At 36.5% G+C, this 21,292-nt stretch overlaps 1 protein-coding gene across 1 annotated transcript in view; it reads right to left on the minus strand.

Annotated features, from left to right (window-relative positions):
* LOC113060684 (kinesin-like protein KIF26B) overlaps positions 1 to 21,292 on the minus strand; it is a 54,082-nt gene that overhangs the window by 26,675 nt on the left and 6,115 nt on the right. The window contains exon 3 of the mRNA XM_026229809.1: positions 1,976 to 2,584. Within this exon, the coding sequence (XP_026085594.1) occupies positions 1,976 to 2,584 (609 nt within the window). The remainder of the gene's footprint in view (positions 1 to 1,975; positions 2,585 to 21,292) is intronic.

Below are 21,292 nucleotides of genomic sequence, written 5' to 3' on the forward strand. Positions count from 1 at the left end.
GCACAGCTGCCTGAAGTAGAGTCCTACTATCACAACATATTCTGCATAAATACACATGACATATTTTTTTAATGAAAATAAACAAGCTAAAACATCCTAACTGCCTAATTCCAACTATACACTGGATTGGAATCTTCTTTAAATAAAAAAGGGAAAAACCCTTAAGATATCATGTAAAAAAAATAAAAAACACCTTAAGCATGCAGAATAACATAAGTGGACTTAACATAAGTGAATGATTGTTGCTGCTTTAATCGTTTACGTAATCGTGACATCCTTAATTGTAATCGCAAATAATTATATGTTAAAGGTAACAATACTATTTGTATGGCTGAATTTATTTTATAAGATTTGAAACTCCGCAGAGCAGCTGATTCTCTGCTATTAAACATTCCTTTATACTCCAAACCAGCTGATGTTCCCTGATAAGCCACTGCTACTCCAGAGAAGACATCTCTCTGATGAGATCAAATCAACCTGCTGTGACTTAATTCTCTTAGGCTTTACTAAATAGACTCCTGAGTGCCTCAATTCAGTTTGCTGCAAGTTCTTTTCCAATTAAGACTGAAGACTGACAACATACGCCGAGACTAAATTGCCCCTCTTAAACCAAAATCTCTCATTTGGACCATATTCAAATGCTTGTTCAAATTTGATATGTTGACTCTTGCACTAACCTTGGATCTACAGTGTGAGAGTAAAATAACTAGGAATTAGGTCTCAAGTGGACTGAATGTCACTCATCTGCCTGCCAGAATTGATTTGTTTGTTCTCCAGTGATATAATCAAGATACCATGCCATTACAGAGAGGGGAGAAACTAAATGAACTTGCCTTCCAAGGTTCCTCTGTCTCCGCAAACATAGTAGACCAAAAGAACTAAGCTTTTATCCAAACAAATGAATCAGATCGATTCTCTCAAAGGGTTCCCCTGACTCCGTGCAGTCTATATAAAATGTAATTCCTTCCGTTCAAATCATTACTAATGCACATTAGTTCCAGAAGTTTTCCCAAAGGACTGTATCATCAGATTACAACATTAACCACAATGTGCAAACAGCACCTCATTACATCAGGTGGCATTTCTCCCCACAGGGACGTCAACTCTCCAACCATGAATAAAAAAGTGAAGGTTTTGTTCCAAAAAACTAATGAGCTGTCTTGAAGTCTGTTGCCGACATAAGCAGTTACCTTTAGGCAGCATGCTAACTGAGCCTCATAAGTGACTGATTTACAACACTCTACATATGCACTTTCCAGTATGCACTGACATTTTATTAACATGATGATGCAATACTAAGATAACGACTGACAGACAGACAGACATACAGATAGAAAGATAGATTCACAGACAGAACAAATTAATGATAAACAGAAATATTGAAAGACAGACAGACAGAGAGACAGAATGATAGAACAATAGACAGAATGAACAAATTAACGATTGGCAGAAAGATAGAGAACAATAGGCAAAAGGACAGATAGACACAGAATGACAGACAGAATTGTAGACAAAAAATTATCGATATATAAAAAAATGAACAATAGACACTTAGAATGATAGACAGAAGGATCAAAAATAGATATACAGTACAACAGATGGGACGGATGGACGGACGGATGGACAGACAGACAGATACTGTAGATAGATAGATAGATGGACAGACAAACAGTCAGACGGATGGACAGATACAAAGACAAAATAATGATAGACAGAAAGATGGACTGACAGACAGAAAGAATGATAGAATCACAGACACAACAAACGATTGTCAGAAAGATAGACCGACAGAACAATAGAAAAAAAGAAAAAAACTATTGACAAAAGTAGACAGATAGAACAATAAACAAAACAAACAAACAAACTACAGACAGAAGGATATCAGACAGATGGAACGAAAGATGGACCAAGCAAATGACAGATAGACAGATGGATAGATCACCAGATAGATGCATAAGGCTTGACATATGCCTACCTGATAAGGATAGAGTGTGACGCCATTGGCTCTTGACAGGTGTCCAGATGTCCAGGTGCCGTCCAGGTACTGATGAGCTTGGAGTGCGACAGAACTCAACACAGTTCCATTAGTGTTGCTGGGGCTGCTGGATAGATGAGGCTGTTGCGGTCCTGTGGACTTTCCTGCATGGCCTGGTGAGTTGTTCTTCTTCTCTACACCATTGCTCACCCCAAGACTGTTGGGTTTGGGTCCGTGTTTGGGGTAGGCTGGGTGGTGGGAGCTGCCGCCGTTGCTGGCATTTGTGATTGTTGGGGTAGAAGTGGAGGTGGTGGCAGAAACGGTAGAAGAGGCAGAGGAATGGTAGCCTGTAGGGAGGAATGCCCAGTCTCGAGGTGGTGTGGGACCCTGGAGGACACTACGGGATCCCACCAGGGAAGCCAGGGATGGAGGAGACCCAGGAGATACATCACACTGATCCAGGCTCAGCACCATATGGACGGCCTCCTGCTTCAGCTGACTCAGGTGAGTGGCACACACGTCACAGCGACCGTCACGCTCATTCCATGCCTTGCGTGTGCTGTTGGGAACCTGCAATTTCTCGTGGATCAGCAGGGAGAAGGAAGGATCCTATGGAGAGACAAACAGGGAGAACTATTTCACATGCCATCTTAAAAATAAAGGCTCCAAAAAAGGTATTTGCAGTGATACCATAGAAGAACCATTTTTGGTCCCCAAAAGAATCTTACAGTGAACAGTTTTTAAAAGAACCATTTATTTACAGTGAAGTGCAACAAATTCTTTTCAACAATAAAGCACTTTTTTGTGCAATAAAAAAGTTCTATGGATGTTGAAGGTTCATCACTGAAAATCAAAAGAAGATCCTAAGAAGAAGAAGGATCCTAAGCTCCACTGTACAGAAAAGGAAATATGTTTAAAATATCTTCTTTTTTTCCCCACACAACAAAGAATGTCGCAGGTTTAGAATGAAAAGTGAGTACATTTAATTTTTTTGTTGAACTATCCTTTTAAAATAAATGAATAAAGAAACAAATGAGTTGACATAAAGTTATACACAAAATAATTTAAGACGCTAACCACATTGTTTTATTAACTGATCTATATTCTTTTATTTCTCCAAAGAAATTTTAGAAGAACATCTTGATTGATGAAGAAACTGAGAACTCAATTAAGTCTTCTGACAAGCAACCTTGGAGCAATTAAACTTTCCTTAGGACAAACATACACCCTTGGTTCCTCCATTGTCTTTCCCTAAGCGCTCTTAAACCAAATAAATGAGTCTATCTGCACTGTTAAGTAATTAGTTACTACAATAAATCATTTATTGCTACACAACTATGGAATTTATTTCTAAGATGATCATATGATGTCACCACAGAACAGTGCCATGAACTTATTACATTCACAATCCCCCTGGAGCATCCTGGGATTAAGTGCCTTGCTCAAGCTCTGATTGGCTCATGGCTCACTTCCTGCAGGGATCAAACCACTAAACTTCTGGTTACCAGCCATGAGCCCAAACCACTTCACCGATTAATAACTAATTGAAATTTAACATCGCTCATGGTATATTCACCAAGCATAAAAAATGTGCACACTATTTGTGTATAATAAAGCAGGTTCATTACTTCATGCAGAATACAATTATAATGCAAACCACGCCCTTGTTCTCACGCTTTGTCAGTCTGCATTTGGTCTGCTCTTTATTTTACTGTCTTCCAAGTCTTCATTAGCATAAAGCTTCCAATTATCTGGCTTTGGTGCATCATCACACCATGTGCTTGAGCATTCCGTGAGATGAAGATCATAATTATGTTTTGGCACATGCACACAGGGCCAGTGTGAAGATGCAGGAATGATTTTAATTAGATTAATTGAGATACAGGCAATGACATCATCATTCCATCACACAAGGGAAGAGATGCACACTTGCAAATGACTTAGTGGACACTCAGAAATAAATATACTTAATCTTTCATTCTGTTGCATCCCATCTGTGTATAGTTTTTGATTAAGACATTGACTTAAAAGCTACATTACACAAAATAGTTCTGCCACAGGGAAGAATTAAGTGATCTCACAATTTTTTAAATAATTTTTTCCTTGTGGCTAAGATTTATCAGCATTCGCATTTGGAGTTTCATATTTTACATAGATACTACGGAGCTCATCCTAATGTTTAGATGGATTCTAATTAGCATCTCCAGTGCCTTGATAGATACTTGACCTTTTTAGCATCTATACAATGGCTGTAAGAAACTGTAGTGGTGCTTCCGTCTCCGACTGCAGTAGTTATGGAAAGGTTTGAACTTTAAACAAGCTAGTATAACAATTAACCTTGTACCTTGGGTTTAGAGGCCACACTCATTTATGCATGCAGAGAGGCTGAATTATTAGTGCAGATGATGACAGTGTGTAGTGTTTGTCTAAAGCACAGATGGATGTACATAAAATCTGCCATAGCAGGATTATTGTAGTTAACTAAAACCTTTAAACACATTCTGTTACTTTATGAAATAAACTTTAAATGAAATAAAATAAAAATAAAAACATAATTTTATATATATAAAAATGTAAACTTAAAAACATTTTAAACACAAAAATAAAAATGTCAAAAACATAAAATTACTAAAACTTTAAAATGAAAAGGGAAAATATATATATAAAAAATCAAATTCAAAATATTAATAAACACGATAATATTTAATATCTAGTTGGAAGTTTTTTTTTCATTTAATTTTGTTTTATTTTAGATGCTTTAGCAATAACCTTTTTTTTTGGGGTGAGTGGTGGGGAGTCCATTTAAAAGGTTCCTTGAGCAACATCATATAACTGTAACTTTCCTTTTAACGCAGCTTTTATGGCACATTGTATTAAATGACACTGCATCGTGAGTCTCAGAGTTGGTGGGACCACAGCGTGTCAGACACAAAGTGCAATCCATCTGTTCTGGGCTTACGGTGTTTGGCAGGACCCTCACGGCTGGGCACAGGGCAGCAGTCCAGCTAATCAAAGCCCTGCACATGAGCACAGTCACTGAAGGAGAGAGACTGAAGGTCTGTTTTGATTAAAACCACACATTCCTGCTGTCAGTGTAAATCTAGAGGCCGACTCTCATCATACACAAGCTGCTTTGTGTATCTCTCCCATCCTCGGCCAGAGCAAATAAAGCAAACATCAAACTACATCTAAATACAGACCTAAGACGCTTATCTCTGACCATGTTGGTGGTTCTGTCAAGCAGGTCTGGTCAGTGTCCATACAAAAGGAAATGTAACCCCACATAAGGGTCAAACTGTACCCAGAAAGATCTTCTGCCTCTTTTTGCATGCAATTTCTATCTCTTGTTGTACATAAGGTGTCTGTCCTGTGATAAACCTATTTCCTGGGAAGCATTGACTATTACCATGACAAAAGTGTTCATGATTCTGTGAGAGTGCATTCAAGAGTTCAGTTAATGGCAAGACACTACAAGCATCTAATGAATGCAGCCATTCAGTTTTTACATGCACTGGTCTATTTTGAGATTTTGGGCAACATTCATAAAGTGTTGTTTCAGACCAATGGAAAGACAACATCCAAAACACAGCTTCTTTTATGTCACCTTATTTATTTGCACCTGTATATTAAAACTGCAATACAAAATAATAATAATAATAATAATAATAATAATAATATTTTTTGTCTCATGTAGTACTAAGCCAGAAATCTCAAAGGTTTATACAGAGGGGTTTGCTCATATATCACTCGTCTGTTTTGATACAACATTGTATTCCTAAAAACATGGTGAAAAATTATTTTTTATTGGCTGTTGAAAGTATTTTTAAATGTATTCAATGATAAAAAGAGACTCAAAATATCACTGTAACAAACTTTGATATATCAACAAAATATATTAAGACTTTATCAAGTCTTCAGATTTCTGCTCTAGTAATGTATGTAAATGAAAGCATATCACATTTTAAGTATATAATTTATGAATTCTGAAGTCTCATTTGCCTTCACAGTTCATTTGATTGAGGGTAAATGTAAACACAGATTGAGAGGGGTCTGTCATTGATGGTCATTTTGTCTGCCATTTTCAGCATCCCACCAAACTTTAGGAACAGGAAAACATGACAGGAAAAAAATATATATATAACAAGAATATAATGAGAAAAAAACAAGGTGGAGGGGGGAGACCCAAATACCAAATCCTAAGCCATGCCACTTCAAGACGTAACCAAAAAATAACTAGAAATAGCAGACTTTAACTCAGTTTAACTGTAAAAAAATTTACTTAAATCCACTTTGAAGAAAAACGCAAAAGATTGATGCACGAAAAGCTGCCTGTCTCAAGTTTACAAGCAATTTCAGATATTTGCCAATGCAATAAATGCCTTACAGGGAAAAATTAAGCAATACTTGTGCTTATCTAAATGGAAAGTGCTGCTTGCAGGCGTTTCACTTATTATTATGAGAATTTGATTCTCACATTCCAACCAAAATTCAATAGGTGTTTAATGTCAAAGAAAATCATAAGATCCAATCCTCTAAGTGGTTTACAGATCTGATATAAATTATGGAGGGTTTTGATTTACATAAAAGTGGAATGTACTATATATTTATTCTGAATAAATATTTATGAAGCAGTTGAAGTGACAAATATAGTGATACAAAGCATGTACTGTTGTGGAAAATGTCTTTCCGCATTTTTACCATTTGCATGAATAAAATATTTTGCATTACAGCTTTGCCTAAAGAATTTTTTACTTGGGTCACTTCATGTTATAAAATAGTTAGAACGGTTGAGGAAGAAGCGAGCACTTAGCAACTACCTTCAGAGTTTCCAAAGGAACCAGATTTTAGTCAGTAAACATGGAAGAGAGCTATGCATTCATTCAAGACACATTCATGCAACATCTATAACATTTTGCAGCATTTACATTATTACCTAACAGACATTTATAAAAATAAACCCTATGTCCTCTGTAAAGAGCACTAAGATTGCAAGGAGACTGAAATTTCATTGGGAGGACAAACAGGACCATGAAAGCTAAAGCGCTCTATTGGCTCCAGCCTTTCGTTCTCCAGCTAAAAACAGACCGAGCGAATTTGTGAGAGGGTGAAAGAGGCCTCTTAAAACTGCCAGATGGACTGAAGCCCTCCGGTCCAGAGCTCTGCTTTAAACATACTTCAGATGAGAGCTTCGAAGAAAAGATGATTGGAAAGTCACCATTCATCATGATGGGAATTGGATCTGAGACTGAAGAAACCGCTCATATTCCTTAGTGTCGAATTAGATTCAAAAGAGTCTGTATGGTTATAAGTACCTAATTGGAAGCATTTACTCACTGCCACCAGACTAGTCACAAGCCACATTCGCCCACTTAAGAGGACAAAGCAAATGAGCAAAAGTTAGGCCTGCTTCCAGAGCCTCTAGTTTCCTGTTCGATAGTTAATTCCTTATTTCATTAGCAGGAACCAGAGAGAATGGCAGCCATTATCAGGCTGGTTTTGAAAACACTGAAGTCATTAACACTGCTAGCAGAAGCCCTGACTGAATCAATTAACCATCGTCTATATGGGCCGTCCCACTGGGACAAACATGAAGGACAAGGGGCAAAAGTCATGCGCTACATACTGGGAACAAAAAATAGACTGTCCTACTTTCTATGCTGTCTTATGTGTCTACACTGTTAAAAATAAATACGATGATGCCATAGAAGAACCATTTTGGTTTTTAAGTGAAAAGTTTTAAAAAGAAAAATTTTTCTTAGTCTGAAGAACATTTTAATAATCTAAAGAACCTTTTTCCACTATATGCATAATTTTAAAGGTTCCATGCCAATAAAGAACCTTTATTTTTAACAGTGCACGGAAGTCATTAGATGTGAACTAGAAAGAGTTCAACACATCTGATGCTGTGTTGCAATCAAAAATATGTGTACAGAACTATCTTATACATTGGCTAACAAAAAACATTCGTCAGTTGTGATAGAAGGAAGTTTTGGGCTTCGCACATGTCTGACATTAAACAAAACGCTATAGATCTTCTAATGGATTCAGGAGACATATCAGAGCCGCAAATCATTGTTGTGGAACATGGTCTGGTTCGCTTACTGATTTTCAGTCAAAGATTACATGACATCATCTGACTAATGGTATCTGAGCATGCCAACACCAACAAATCAGTCGGACAAAAGACTCTTTCACAGTTTAGAACTGATCTCAGATTCATTTTCATAATATGGACCGCAAAAAAAAAAAAAAAATCTGGTGTTTAATAGATGCATACAGGTTTGCAACAAAATGGGAGTGAGGAAATGATGAGAATTTTCATTTTTTGGGTGAATTAAGCCTTTAATGACAGAGGAAGATTAAATTAGAAGTTAGTGGCTTGTTTAACCCTCATTATGTTTGCCTTTGGGGAATGTTAGATGTGTCAGCGAGAAATGTTTTGAATAAAAAGATTAAGAAAATTTCCAGATATTAAACTATACTGATCATGTGGTGCATGATGTTTTTTTTTTGTTAATTGACATTCAAGTACCTAAATTACTAACACTAAAACAAGTATAAATACTAATATAAAAAGGAAAGAAAAAATTATGACAAAAGCTCGTAAAAAAAACATTAAAAGTTGAACTTAAATTAAAATGGAAACTGAAAATACTGAAAATAAAAGTAATTTCAAAATATTAATACTATAATATAAAAATACTAAAACTAATTCAGGTTGGTGTGGATATCACTGCATTATAATTTATGCTGATAAAATTGGTTTAGAATTGACCAGACCAGATTAACCCTACACTGAAAATGACCACTGTTAGGTCAACTTTTCTCAGGTGAGTGTATTTGCAAAAGAAACTCAATGCTTAAGTTCACTACAAGAAACTAAAGAAAATCCTTGCTCTCATTGCTAGTTTATAGGTCGTAATCTTATAAAAGCCAACAAAATTGTTGGTCTCTGCAGATGTATTTCCTTCATAAGATCTTGTAAACTATAAACATGTAAAAACCTGGAGAGCGATGTAAGGACAAAGTCAGTTTCTGCAGTACTGACATATATTACCTGATGTTGCTTTTGGCTAATGCGGCATTCGTTTTGTGAGTGGCTTCATTCATATTGAGATTTCACTGGTCATTCATTACATTTCCACCTTCCTCTGAGAATATACAACATATCCATAAGCCTCACAAAGACGCTGTTTAGTTTGACATCCTTAACCCACCTCTTTGCCTTGACAATTTTCTTACATCAACAAACCCAGAAGTCTCTGGAGGGACCAGCTCTCTATCTGCCCCCACAGAACCCACTCGAGTCTTTGCACCCAAACTGCTTCTAACCATGCGGATGAGGAAGGACAGACTGCTTTTGATAAGGGCACACAGTATGCTTATAATTCCATATGCATGCATTTGAGCTTCAGACAGCAGGTTTAGTGTAGGCAGAAAGTACTCAATTTCTGTCAAAGTTGAACTTAAACTGAAGTTTGAAACCGCACACAGCTCAAAAACCCAATCCAAACAAACCTGATCCGTTTTAACATGAACATCCTGACCCAAAACATGCTCAACACCAATTAGAAGTCGAACTTGAGATGTTATTTAAAAGTAGTTTGTAAGCAAAAATAAGTAATTTAAAGCAAAAGTATCCGAATATAACTCTCAGATTACTAATCAAAAATGTGACAGGATTAAATTGCACATAAAAGTGCAATAAATATTGGAAAACACACACACAGACACACACACATACACACACACATGTATATGTATATATATATATATATATATATATATATATATATAAACATAGTATGGATCTAACATTCATATTCTTACTCCAGAATGTCGCATATATAGAAATACTCCTCCATTGTGCTAGTTTCTTGTTAAATCCAATGGGTAATTTACATGCTCCTCACCTGTAAGTTTCTTTAAAATCCGCTAATATAAGAAATAACAGGTAAGCTAATCCTAAGAAATAAATCAGGGCATATTTGAGGCTTATTACTGATACAACAATACCTATCCAAGTTATAATAAAATATCTGTTTTGCCAAGAGAATTTTTATTCAGCCAAGAGAGTCATAAAATTAACATGGTTGTTGATTGAAATAGAGTGGCCTTTTTTTTTTTTTACACAAATGAGCTCTATGGATGCAAGCCAAGGCGTCAACACAAAAGCAAAGGTATAATCTGCAGTTTCCACTTTCTTAAATGTCCAGTGTTTTCGAAAACTGAACTGGTTTCATTAAGAGTTGGGTTTTGTGCCAGATTTTTTTGTGGTACTTATTTGTTACAGACTTATAGTGGATGAAAAGTTGCACAGAAAGAGTCCACAGCCCACACATGATTCCACATCTGTTCTATATTTAAGCGATTACATAGACAGCATCTTACAGCTGATAGACAGTTCCATCAGATCTATGACTCACATTATGGTGGTCTCTTTTAACATCACTCCCGCAGGGTACACAGCCATATGGAGGTCAAACATGATGTGATTCTGTAATATGTCTATAACACACACTACTGTTGAAATACATGGGTTTGGTATGATTTTTTTATGTTTTTGTAAGAAATATATCATGATCACCAAGGCTGCACTTATTTGATAGCAAAATACACGGACACGTGTACGTCAGCTTCATGTACTATGTGATCATCTGCAACAGCCATGAGCATTGAGCAAAAAAAAACTAAAAATAACATGTCAGGAAATGTAATTATTGACTGACATCTGCGAAACACATTATTATTACTGAGGACATTTTACAGTCCAGCTTAAAACAACTAAATTGACGTGGCAGTAAATAACAGCATATTTCCACTCTGATCTCTGTTATTGGCTCAGATTCTGCTCTGTTCCTTGTTGTGTTTCACACGAGAGTGAAATCATAGCTCTCTGAACCTAAAGCAAATCACTTCCACTGCCAAACATTCATCAGTTCTGTATGAACACGCTCAAGACCGGTGGGCAGCCACAGTCACACGGCTAGAGAAACCCTAACATTAATCTCCTCAGGAATCACAGAGGGTATAGGCAGAACCATATGTTTGGAGAGATAGAAAGAGAGAGGCTCTGCACTTGGAATACCACATTCTGTAGGTTTATTTCCAGGAAATAAATGACAACATGGATTGCTTTCGAAAGAGGTTTGCTCAAGTCATAGTGTGCATTGTGCTTGAGCAAAGTGCATTACCTTTACTGCAATGAAAGTAACAAAGCACGCAAAGAAAAGACTCTGTTATAAGACTGTGAGATAATGCGTGTGAGCTGAAGCATCAATAGATGTGCATCCATTGTGTAGAAGTTTGTGTAACCTCATATCAACACCAAACACCAATTTGTCCTTTATTCCATACGACTTTCTTCTGAAAAGATTCAGGACTTTTTTTATAAATCTGTAAAAAAAAAAAAAAAAAAAAAAAAAGCTTGAATCAAATCCAAAATGATCGATCATAAATGAAAATTTGGTAAACAAATAAACAACCTCAGAAAACGAAGATGATTATTCATTTAAAGGCCAATAATTCACAATTAATATTAAAACAAAATTTCACCACACTTAGATATGCAACAAAAATGTTGTACCGCTGTCATCTGATGTCTTCTAATTATGGTTTGTATAACATTTCATATTTCACGCTTCATTTAAAAAAATTCAATTCTATCATATAATGAGTGTAATTTACTTCTCTCACACAAATTAACACATTAACTTTAATGCTTCACATCACGCCGTCTCAACTGAAAAACTGTGCAATAGTAGTATATTGTCATGCAAAATAATCAGTGAAATTTATGCAAAATAACTACATGTTGTTACCATATAATGCTCAATCATTCAAGCATCTAAATCAGCATATCTAAACAATATAATCAGAAATCTTAAAGCCCTGTCTCAGCCTGTCACTCATTCAGCCAGTTTTGGAGAAATTGCGTGTGGTTGAAGAATGAGTGCCTGTGGAAGTTAGCAAAATACTGCCCACAGCAGCTTTAACAAGCATTCAGGACCCTATTAACATAAGATTTATTGATGTAATATGCAGCCTCACTATCTGAGTGGGTGCTTGCTCCAGGGGATTTGTGAATAAGTTTGTATTGTAGCACACAACTTAAATGTGGTTTCACCTTTGGTTAGCCTGCACAAACCCAGCAGCCCTAGTAAAGAGGAATGTGGTTTAGAGGAAATCACCTTGCTTTTACTGTCTGGATCTACCTGCTGACACGGAGGTCCTAAAAGAGCTCAGGGTCCATATAAATACATGCCATTTGGGGTCATTTCCACAAATCTCCACCTAAGCGCTCATGGGAAAACGCACAAAGAGAGAAAACATAGAGTCTGTTTAGCTGGCTTACTATTGCCGGACCATTCCAAATCACGGATTTAGGTCCACTACAGCCACTTAAACATCTCATATCCTAAACCCTTAAATCCTTAGTCATTTCCATTTGAGCCCTGAGATCATTATTCAGTAATGATGTCACTTTATTCCCCTCATTACTGTGCATTATGCAGCCAAATTCGGTTGTGTCTACATGTTTACCTTCATTTTACAAAAAAAAAGAAAAAAAAAGAGTATCCTGGGTTGGGTTGCAACAAACCACTCTAGAGGTTAAGTAACTACTAGCAAAGACTTTAGATATACACACACAATATGGTGGAATAATTCCTGCCAATAGGCAATTAGCAAAGTCAACGCATCGCAGCAAACTGCCGTCAGAACCTCTGATTATAACAGAAACATTCAGTGTCCTGAGATGCAGGCTTAGGACTGCATACATGTGCATTGGCTATAAAGCCAGAAAAATAAGCTTTTTTTTTTTTTGACCACAATAAACCAGATTTATGGCACAGTTCATGTCAGATTTTGATTAAAAATATGTTTAAATGTCAGTGTAAAATTTTTTGAAATTTCAGAATTTCTTCCATTCAACTAGATAGGAATTGGTAAAAAATAATAAGAATTTCTTTATTTACCTATTCTGACTTAATTTATTTGTGTGTTTTTTTTAGATTGCATTTGTTTTGTGGATTTGTAAAGTGAATTATTCAATAAAGTTCTCTCTATTATAAATTAATATATATGTCAATGTCATCAAAATCACATATATTTAAAGAACTCAAGTTTGTTAAGTAACTTATTGGTGCAATTCAATCTGTTTTACTCCAATCATTACCCCATCTTCTACTCTGAGACATCCATGTATATTTAGTTTATATGTGGAGTTACATTTCAACTAAATTTAATGGTTAAACACAAATCTATTTTGTAGTGCACAAGTTACATCGCAACTAGGTTAAATTAACTTAGGCAGAACTGGTACAACCAGACCATTTCTTAAAAGGTTTTTTGGTGCAACAAACCTTTTTCAATCACATGGTGTCAATGAAGAATGGTTGGTGTTCAGATAATGCTAATGTATGCATGAGGACACAGCACATGCCTCATTTGAAGTCTTGACATGTAGATCCATACCAGTGATTGCTGAGTGTGCATCCCACGGAAAGAAATTGCATGTCATTTATACACTATAGGAAAGTAAAACCCCAAAGACCCTACAATGAGACGGGACAGGCTGCAGATGTTTCTCTGCATCAGGTAAATTTTCTGCTCTCATTTGGGAGCCATCAAAAAACGATGCATTCTAAACCAAATCTATGTTGGCACCCCTGATGTTTGTTTGCTTTCAAAATCCAGATTAGGAGCAAGAGATAGATGAAGAGAGGGAAAAGATCGCTTAGGTCTTCTTTCTACCAAATGCTATCTATCTGCATCTCATTGCCAGAAAACTGCCATAAATCCACGCTTGGCTAGCAGCTCTTTTTGGCCCTGCACCCCTCAGGGGAGGGATGAATAGGAAATTAGAGCTCGCAGCAGTCCAGGGATCTGACACAGGAAATGGAGCTAGTCATAGAGTTCTGCTTTTATCGTCCTGTAATAAGTTCCAGCTGGCTGCACATTGAGGGTGCACCAGTGCATTATATGAGATCAGTGCCCACGGAATACACACTCGTCTCTAGTGGGGATCCAATATTACAATCACAGATCAGTTTCGGTTCAGTGATAAGTGTACAATGTGTTTACACTGAAAAATTCATATAATTAAACACTGGATACCATCAAAAAAAATCTTGATATTGATTCTTAAAATGCTAAAAATCAATCTATTCCAGTGTTTCCTGCATTGGTTTTCAGTGGCAATGCATGAACAAACCCATACACATAACTGAATCTACCACCTTTCAGCAAAAGATGGCATATTTTATGCAGATAAAAAAAAACTAAACTGCAAAATAATGGCAAGAAAACATGTCTTTCTATCGAGTTATCCTCACTGAGTGCATGTAGAAAAGATGTAGAAAATTGGGACGGAATGCCGGAATCCATTCATAAAAATGGAATTTAGGCTACTGTGTAACATGGAATGTGTCGGAATGAACGGCACATACACGCGTTTTGTGTGCTAGTTTGCTTGTGACACACGCTCAACGCTCGCAGTTGTCATATTTAGTAGCTAAATATTTTTTCCTTTTAATATTCACATACACTAGTCCATATCACGGTGTGATTAAAGTGTACTGAAATGCATTTCATTTATTAATTTAATATTTGACGAATTCCGTGACATTGCTCATTACCCAGTAAACTTCTGTTGTGTAGCACTTTGAATGTACAAAAATTGGTTCTGTTTGCACAAAAGGGATAGTTTTATTTTTTATTGGAATTAAAGATTAATGTTTTTGCCTTCATCAGAAAAATATAATACACAACAAAATTTCTAAAAAATAAGTAAATAAAGTAAAATTGCAAATTAAATTTCATAGGGCCCTATTATTGTATACAACCCTAAAAAAATGTGCTTCACAGTTAGATTAGAAAGCTATGCAGAAGAAATCTCTTTGTGAACTGGCCTCACATCATTCAAACTACACAAATGTCACCACTTTCACCGCCAAAAAACATGTGGACAAGCAAGATAAACAAGCACAATAAATCATTGAATTACATTTATTTTTGGCAGCCAAGATTTGGATTTTGGAATATGTGAATAAGGATATATCAATTTCATTTCCCAAAGCTGACACATCCAAGAAAACGCTAAACTATATTAACCAAAGTAGAGATAATGAGAGCTCCCATTGATACAAGCAACTCAGACATATCAACCAGACAATAAACAACAACCTCCAAGTTTTTGAGGCTAAATTCCTTTGTGGTTTTATATCTGGCTGAGCCTCGGCAGGGTCACATTTGGTGTCAGGGCAGTAAATTTGCCTGAAGTCAATTTAAAGATAATTGAATAAACCGAGAAAAGAGGTCTTCACCCACAGATCATCCACAGTTTACAGACTGTCTTCATTCTTGGCTTTCCAAAGTGCTTTCTGATCACTCTATGGTCTGTTTTTCATTGGCAGGAATTGAAGCTGTCCATGCTGAAAAATTGCATCAATTAACCAACACCCAGATAACCTAAACTGAATCTCAGGGAACTCAAACAAGACGTCTTATCACCGACAAACCTTCCTCTAGTTGTTTGAGTTAACTCGGCCCTGATTGAAAGAAGACAGACTCGTCTTTCCTAACACACTTTGCCATAATAGATTAATGAATCTCAGCTGAGTGCTGCACTTCCCAGTGAAGATGCACATTTATAGACACTGACCTGACTGGATTGATGTGGAAGGGTGACCTCTGATGAAAACAGGCCTCTATAAATAGGCAGAAGACATGTGTTTGTTTGTGCGGGCCGGGGGTCAGTGTCAGGGCAGAGATGACTGATTTAGACAATATCACTTACTGATACAAGAATCAGCACTGGAGTGTTTGGGAGAGGACATAATCTTGCCTGTCAATCCCTTCTTTTGCACTGGGTAGAAAGGGTCAATATGTACTCAGTGATGAATGTGTTCTCACTAGACACTGTTAACGGTCAATCATCTCCTCTCTAGTGTTCTCACTGATGAGGCGAGAGTGCCGAACAGACACAAAATTACTGTTTTACTGTTTTTAATCAAATAAATGCAGCCTAGCTGAGCATAAGTGACTATATAAATTTATATATTTTTTAAAAAAAAAATCAGACCAACCCCAAAATATATAATGCTGTTCATGTTCATGGATGGATGGATGGATGGATGGATGGCACTGTTAAACACACACACATCAACACACATTTCAATACCTGGACAGCTGACTAATGCTAGAGGACAGATCTTTTTCTCTAGCTTTTGTAAATTACTCAATCTCATAGACAGAAAGCAGGATCTGAAAGGGGGGGGGGGGGTTTATCTGCCTGTCTTGATTGATTGAACAGATTGTGAGGTTTCATTGGATTCTAAGCACACGCGTGCTGTGGGATCAGTAAGGGGGACGTGTTCATTTCATCACAATCACTGAAGAAAACACAGGCTATTATGATAAACAGACCCTGCAATCTGACCCCTGGGAGTCACGGTATGATATCCAACGGTGTTAGTATTCAAACAGTCCTGTTCTCTAGTTTGACATCACAACCACTGCTCTCTTGCACATATAAGGACAAGACAGCTCTATTAGTTATTTCTATAACACGTTTTTAAATGGCCTGTTGTTCCGTCCAACACACACATTAGACCATAAGCTTGAGCAAAGGATGCACATCAAACATCACTCTACACAGTAGGTTAGTTATTTCCTTTTCTGTTGCCTTTGATTGATTTCAATTGACCCTGCTATTGAGATGTATTTTCTTATGAGTATTTGAAATGATCTGGGGTCTGCATGGGTCGGCTGCCTTCCCATGTAAACAGGCAGGAATAACATTCCCCGAGAGATTTTCCAGTGTGTCTTTCTCTCTCGTGACTCTATACCTGACAAGCTGCAGTGTAAGCGATAACACACGGCTAAATACACAACCCACCCTGAGTCTCAATCGCTCAAATAGATGCTTCTTTAACCCAAACTGCCTCATCCGCTGTAGGATTCTGACCCTGATCAGCACTGCTACAATATACTCTGCTGGAGTGGAGCTTATAGAGTTTAGTAAACCAGCTGGTAAATAGTCAACCCATACAGAGCAACAAAGGAGACTCCCTTACATTTACTGATGGAAAGAAGACTCCAGTCTTAATTAACATGCCCTGTTGCTATGGCGATGAATTTTATTTGGTATTTTTACATCAATTTACAGTCAGCATGGATATGGATTTTGAATATATAAATCTATTATTATAATACACATGGGCACATTGTTCACCTTCCTTTATTGACATTCCACTTCAAAATTACAAAAAATAAGTAACTAGGTAATTTCCAAATAATAAAGCAAGCATGAAATGGTATGGACTTCTGTAATATTATACATGCGATAATGTTAATTAACTTCCATTATATGAACAGAACAGAAAACCCTCATGAAATGCTAGCTATGACATCAATCAGCAAATTTCCCTATATTAAAAATTACACACACAAAAAAGGGTTATTTGTAGAAATGATATAAAGCACAGACTATCCATTCTGCTGTTTTTAAATACACAAGTAAGTGAAGCACTTTGTAAATATATCATTTTGTTTTATTGTTTAGAATAAAAAAAGAAAAATATATTCATATATATTTCAATATATGTTTATATGTGTGTGTGTGTGTGTTGTGTGTGTGTGTGTGTGGGGGGGGTGGTAGTTGAAAAACGAATGGCATGCACTTATCAGTCATGCACCGTAATACAAAATTTTTATTTCTTGCTGTCTTTAAATATGGGTAGTGGAAAATTACTGACAGTTATTTGCCTCTATCAGCAGTGATTGTATTTACATGCACATTTGCTAAATGAACACAACACACTCAATCACACAGTCTTTGCGTTGTCATCAAGGGCTTATGCTATTTCTATGCCTGTGGGCGTTGTTTTCTTCATATTCAGTTTAAAATTACAAACTGGCATGCAGAGCACTCACACATGAGTCGTTTCCTTAACATCAGACACACACACATTGATACACACAAATCTGTGGCCTTTCTCCTCAGCCTACGGCTGTCTGCACTGACTTGGGAAGTCAGAGGCTGTGCTACCTTAAAATAACACAGCGGTACTGTGGATAAACACAACAGAAGCCAGTATTTCAGGAGTGAAGGACAGGAGCTGAAAGCCCCCATTGGGTCATTCTTTGATCGCTCAGCTATGAAACAAAAATAAACAAGATAACATTTTCAGTTAACCATTACAATGCCAAATTGCCCTGTCTTTCATTTAATCTGCATTCCAATTCTTATTTAAAGGTGTAGTTCACCCCAGAAAATATTTACATTATTTTATGATTATTTACCTCATGTCTTCATAAATTCTTCAGAATTATGGAAATGCCATGCAGGATTGGAACAACCGAATTGTGAGAATAATAATGAACATTTGGGTAAACTGTTTCTTTATGGATGGATAAAAAGATAGATACAGTATATGTCACACTGTCTGTATATCTGAAAAAATCTCATAGCTAAAGTTTGTACTGAGAATTGAATTTCTGTTCATTTAACAAAGGAACCTGAAATCCAATTCCAATTTACGTCATAGGAAATAGTGGCCTATTTGGACACTCCTAACAAACTGAACTGAATTTACCCAAGCTAGCACACAGAATGTCATTATTAACTTCAGATCTGGACTTTCAGAGTTCAAAATTGGGGCTGCCGAGGTTCAGCAATGCATGGCACAATATAACAGACCTATAAACGCAATAGAAAACTGTCATTGAGTAATAGTGCAGCCTAGTAGTGCTGTGACTAAATGATGTTTTCGTTTATCGGGACAGTATGTGCAGTAATTTTTCAAGAATCTAGGTTTGAATCGAGCCAGACCTCCCATGAGCCATTTTTCTGCTTCCATCTACTCTTTCCTCATCCCCATTTCCCTCCCTCTCCCTCTCTTTGGCTCTCTGACATTGATAAATTGCTCTGAGCTGTGCAGGTAATCCATCTTCTGAGACCCCAGACCCAAATCTTCGGGTCTAAGAGTGTTCTCTGCCTCTGTTCTCACTCTCGTTTCCCTCACATTCCCCTCAGCTCAAGGTTACTGTGCTCTGTAGTGCTGTTCAGAAACCATGCGACTAATTACTACAACCTGAGAGGAGAAAATAGAGGACAGGGAAATACAAAGAGTGAGAGTAAAGCTTGATATGCTGAAAAATGAGAGTAAAAGAGGACACAAAAGATGTATGGTGGGTCTTAAAAGCAATCCGCCACCATAATGTGACTTAATGGAAATTACTGACAAATAATTGGAGTAAAAAACTGGAGTTTAGTGGCTTTTAGTCCGTATATTAGATATTCTATTGTAATCCTAAGCATTGAAAAAGGTCATTTTTGTTGGTTTCAGTTTCAGAAACAGACCAAATATAGATTTTGTGTTCATTTACAAATAATTCAACAAATCTACATTTACATCTCCAATGGAAAGAAAATTTTGTTATTCCTAATACTACCTGTCTATAATTAACATTTGCAAATAGAAAAGCAATGCAATACACTTGTGATAAAACTACAGTGTATTGACTATTTTGAAATTCACTGCATGTCTTGAAACTATCTACCTACCTATAACTCTTTTTTTTTTCATGTATGGAAGTCTATCACAGACTAAAATATAAATGTATGTTTGCAAAGTAATATGTGTAATTGCAAGAAAAAAAAGTCTGAATTGTGAGATAAAAAGTCTCAATTATTGTTTTATTCATTCATTAATTTTATACTTATATGAGAGACCAGAAGACTGGAACACATTCAACCGTAGTGTGAACAAATGATCCACATTCCGTTTACATTATACAAAAGCATATTATATCAGCCTTTAATATGACAACAGCCTTTTGGTAAGGTTTTACCAAGAAAAGTTGCTTCTGATGTAAAGGCACTCTTGGTGTTATGAACCTGACTATGTGTGTTGGCAGGTTCTAGTCCACTGGTGCATGCAGTAGAGCTAGAAAGAGAAAGGTGACATTGTCCTGACATCATACTACATCATAATTTGGACACGTGCTAGAGCTCATCTGGAGGTTAATTCAGTTCTTTATTCATAATAACGAGTCACTCTGTTCCTCTACTGCATGTATGACCTCCAGCAAAGTGTAATGTCACCTTAAACTTTCACTAACCTGTCTACATGTCAAAAACCATTACATGGTTCACCCAAAAATGAAAATTATGCTTTAGGGTTTTATTCATCCCTGTGGCATACTAGGTGTATATGACTTTTTATTTTCAAGTGAATCCAGTCGGAGTTATATAAAAAAATTGTCTTTGCTCTTTCAAACTGTTTAATGGCATGCATCAGTCCAAAAGAAGATAAATAAAAAGTGCTCATCCATAACAAAGGTATCCTACGGCGAATTAATTTGCTTATGTAGTAATATCCATATTCAAAACATAATAATCACATTAATGTAGCTTGCGCCAACAGTTGTACACAGAAGTAGCTCCGGACAAATCTATTTTAGATCCAACTTTGGATAATCAGATCCTTGTAAAGTCAAAGACTCAGATGATGTCACTTCCTCTTATCATTTAAAGTGACAATTGACAATTATTTGAGGTAAAGTAGATTGATAGGGTGCAACAAAACAATGATATTCTGACATTTCCAAAACTCTCTCTATATAAAAAAAATCTCTTCTATCTGAAAATGTAAAATTAGTTATTAGCAATTTATTGGAAAGGTTGTTTTATCTGTTTTCTATTCTGAGACAAAAGCCCCTAGTCTAATCGGTCACCATTAGATCAGATGGAATGTTGGAAACAAAAGAAAGCTCTAGTAAAATGTATCTCTTCTGATCTTACTCCATCTTCAGTTGTCCTCCTGACCTTTATGATGCCCTTGTCATTCACGGCATTCTCACTCATCCTCTTAACCTTCTTGATTTTGCAGAGGAATGCACTTAAACCTCTTGTAAAACATGGCATTTCAGAATGAATGACTCCATCTGTTTTCTTTTTCTACCGTCTCCTTCTGTCAAAAGGTGTGTTTCCCTTGAACTCAAGCAAACAATGGAGCCCCTCCATCTATTTCCTCTATCTGATCATGCCATGTCAAAAACACTAATGAGTCCTTGTTAAAGGCAGCATGCACAACGGTCTGGTGTGGTTCTTTTAAAATATGGGGATTTAGCCTTTTTCAGTCAAACAACACACATTGGGCCCATTAATAATTCAAAGAAAGCCTTCTCTGTTTATTACCATGAAGAAGAATGTGTAATCTTTATTGGAAAAATTAACATGGGGAAAAATAGAAAACAAGATAGGCAACATAAATGGGTAAATAAGTGTAAGAAAAGAATAAACAATCACAA

Source organism: Carassius auratus, chromosome 42, assembly GCF_003368295.1.
Source record: "Carassius auratus strain Wakin chromosome 42, ASM336829v1, whole genome shotgun sequence".
In the NCBI taxonomy this organism is placed as follows: domain Eukaryota; kingdom Metazoa; phylum Chordata; class Actinopteri; order Cypriniformes; family Cyprinidae; genus Carassius; species Carassius auratus.